Source organism: Penaeus vannamei, chromosome 8 (genome assembly GCF_042767895.1).
Source record: "Penaeus vannamei isolate JL-2024 chromosome 8, ASM4276789v1, whole genome shotgun sequence".
In the NCBI taxonomy this organism is placed as follows: domain Eukaryota; kingdom Metazoa; phylum Arthropoda; class Malacostraca; order Decapoda; family Penaeidae; genus Penaeus; species Penaeus vannamei.
In genome coordinates this window covers 25731646-25733805 of record NC_091556.1, presented here as the reverse complement: position 1 = coordinate 25733805, position 2160 = coordinate 25731646, and the positions used below count along the sequence as shown (strand labels likewise).

Sequence of the window (2160 nt, the reverse complement as noted above, 5' to 3'; positions counted from 1 at the left end):
AAATATAAATAGATAACAAATTAATATCACATCTCTAGCTTGAGTGAGTGTGGAATGTTACTCTTCTTTTTTTTGTTTGTGTGGCCTATTCGGTTTTACCTCCTTTGCTCTTCTGCTCTTTCCGCTTTTTCCGCTTTGGAGCCTCATACCATTCTATTGGTGCTTCCAACCCCTGCCCATCAGGTTTTCCCTGTTAAGAAAAGTAGGAAATTCTTATTATGTAAAATTATTTTCAGGGACTTGGATTGATGATTTTTACTTTTAAGCCGGGTAACGGGTTATCACTTCATGAAAAAATTTGGCTGAGTGGCAGATGACAGGAAAATGTCATCATGAAAAAATTTGGCCAAAGGTGAGTATACAGAAACCTGTCATCACTAAATTTTGTTACCAAGAGGTAGATGATGAGAACATCTCTGTGAGTTCACAAAACTCCTGAAGAGAAATTAAACTGTGGGCCTTTAGGAAGTGTAAACAAAGGTGGAATGTACAATCTGTGTGCCATGAAGGCATAGTGTGTGATATGAAAAATTGAATTTTACGAAAATATACAAACATAACACAAATAACAGCTTGTTCATCATTGTTATTGTTACTACACAATAATATAGAGTCTCCTCAATTAAAACAGTCTATTATCATCTTGTTACAACATAAAAAATGACAAAAATAGGCCTTAGAAAATGGGAAAATAACAGAGGCAGAATAGGAGCTTAGAGCAAACACCTGGGAGAATCACCACTCAAATAAACATGATGCCTAGAATTTGGACCATGTGTGAGCTGTTACAAACCTAGATCCAACAGGCTAAGTCATATACTTGATGCTCATTTTAACCCAATGCCCCTGGGAAAATACTGTTTTTATTTTAGTACTGATCTGTTAAATGTCTCTGCACATAGATGACTCTGCCATTCCTTAGCCACAAAGGAGTCAATCAATAAATTTTGTGACCTTACCTTTTCTTGAGTGAGTGGGAAAAATGCTTTCTTTACAATTGCTATCAATATTGATATTGTTCTTTTTATTATAAACGTTATAATTACTATATTGTTATTGACATTACTACCAGCAATATCAAATACAAAACTATATTATCGAAAATCAAAGAAAAGAGTAAACAGGTGAGACAAGTACTTCTTGTAATTGGCTCATTGGTGACCTAGTACTTGTGGAGCCATCTATATGTAAAATCAATTACTAAATTAAACACTATGGGCATGTACGCACATGCCATCCCCAGCAGTATGTGGTTAAGACTACATGTGGATTTGTACTCTCTTTATAGCCTGACTGTTGCACTCTGGAATAATGGAGTATTGTACATTTTGGTTACAAAGTGTTTGTCTTCAAATATATTGCATTGACTCTAAAACTCTAAAACTAAGAAATAAAAAAAAGAGACATGAGAGCTAATAGTACATAAAAATAAGTTCTTCTTTCTCACCTTTCTATTCTTGAGGAAATCAGATATAAGATTTCCACAATTCAAGAACTCTTCCCTCTCCCAAGTGTCGTCTGCAGGCTCAAACCCCTGCCACCTTACAAGGAATTCTCTACCATTTGTAGCTTTTCGCATTCCCACTATTTTCTCCACCTTTAAATTTGGAAAGCAAGTGGCTGGTATATATAAATCTGATTAATATCTATAAAAGAATATCATTAACACACCTCTTTTATGAGCTATTAGTAAATATATTTTTTTCTTAACCAACAAAAGTAATGCACTTACCACCAGATCTCCATCACTCCCTTCACTGTCATTACTATCTCCTTTACTCTGACATATGTCCTTTTCTTCTGCCAATTCAGATTGGTCCTGCTTCTCAGTATCATCTTCAAACTCTTGAGTCTTTTCAGCCATTACTTTTGTCTTCTGTTGCTTTTCATTATTGCTCTCTTGGTCTTCATTACTTTGCCCTAGTATCATTCCAGGATTTGGCATTACTGTATCAGGGTTCACAGTTCCAAGTCGGCTGATCTCCTGGTCTTCTTCTCCATCATCAATGAGTCTTTTTCTGCTAACCTGTCCTTGTGATTCCCAGCACGAGTCACCCTCCTGTAAGAAGCAGTCAACCACGTTGGGAGGCTCTGTACTCATGGTGTTACTCATGGTGCTGATATCTGGTTTACTATGAACTAAGCTGTTCTCATTATCTG

General features: G+C 36.1%; 1 protein-coding gene across 1 annotated transcript in view; it reads right to left on the bottom strand.

Moving 5' to 3' along the window:
• LOC113813117 (uncharacterized) overlaps positions 1-2160 on the bottom strand; it is a gene marked incomplete at its 3' end in the record, with an annotated part of 14718 nt that continues 12558 nt past the window's right edge. Inside the window, 3 exon segments of the mRNA XM_027365060.2 lie at positions 1-190; positions 1448-1597; positions 1733-2160. The exon segment at positions 1733-2160 is cut by the window's right edge and continues 206 nt beyond it. Coding sequence (XP_027220861.1) covers positions 86-190; positions 1448-1597; positions 1733-2160 — 683 coding nt within the window.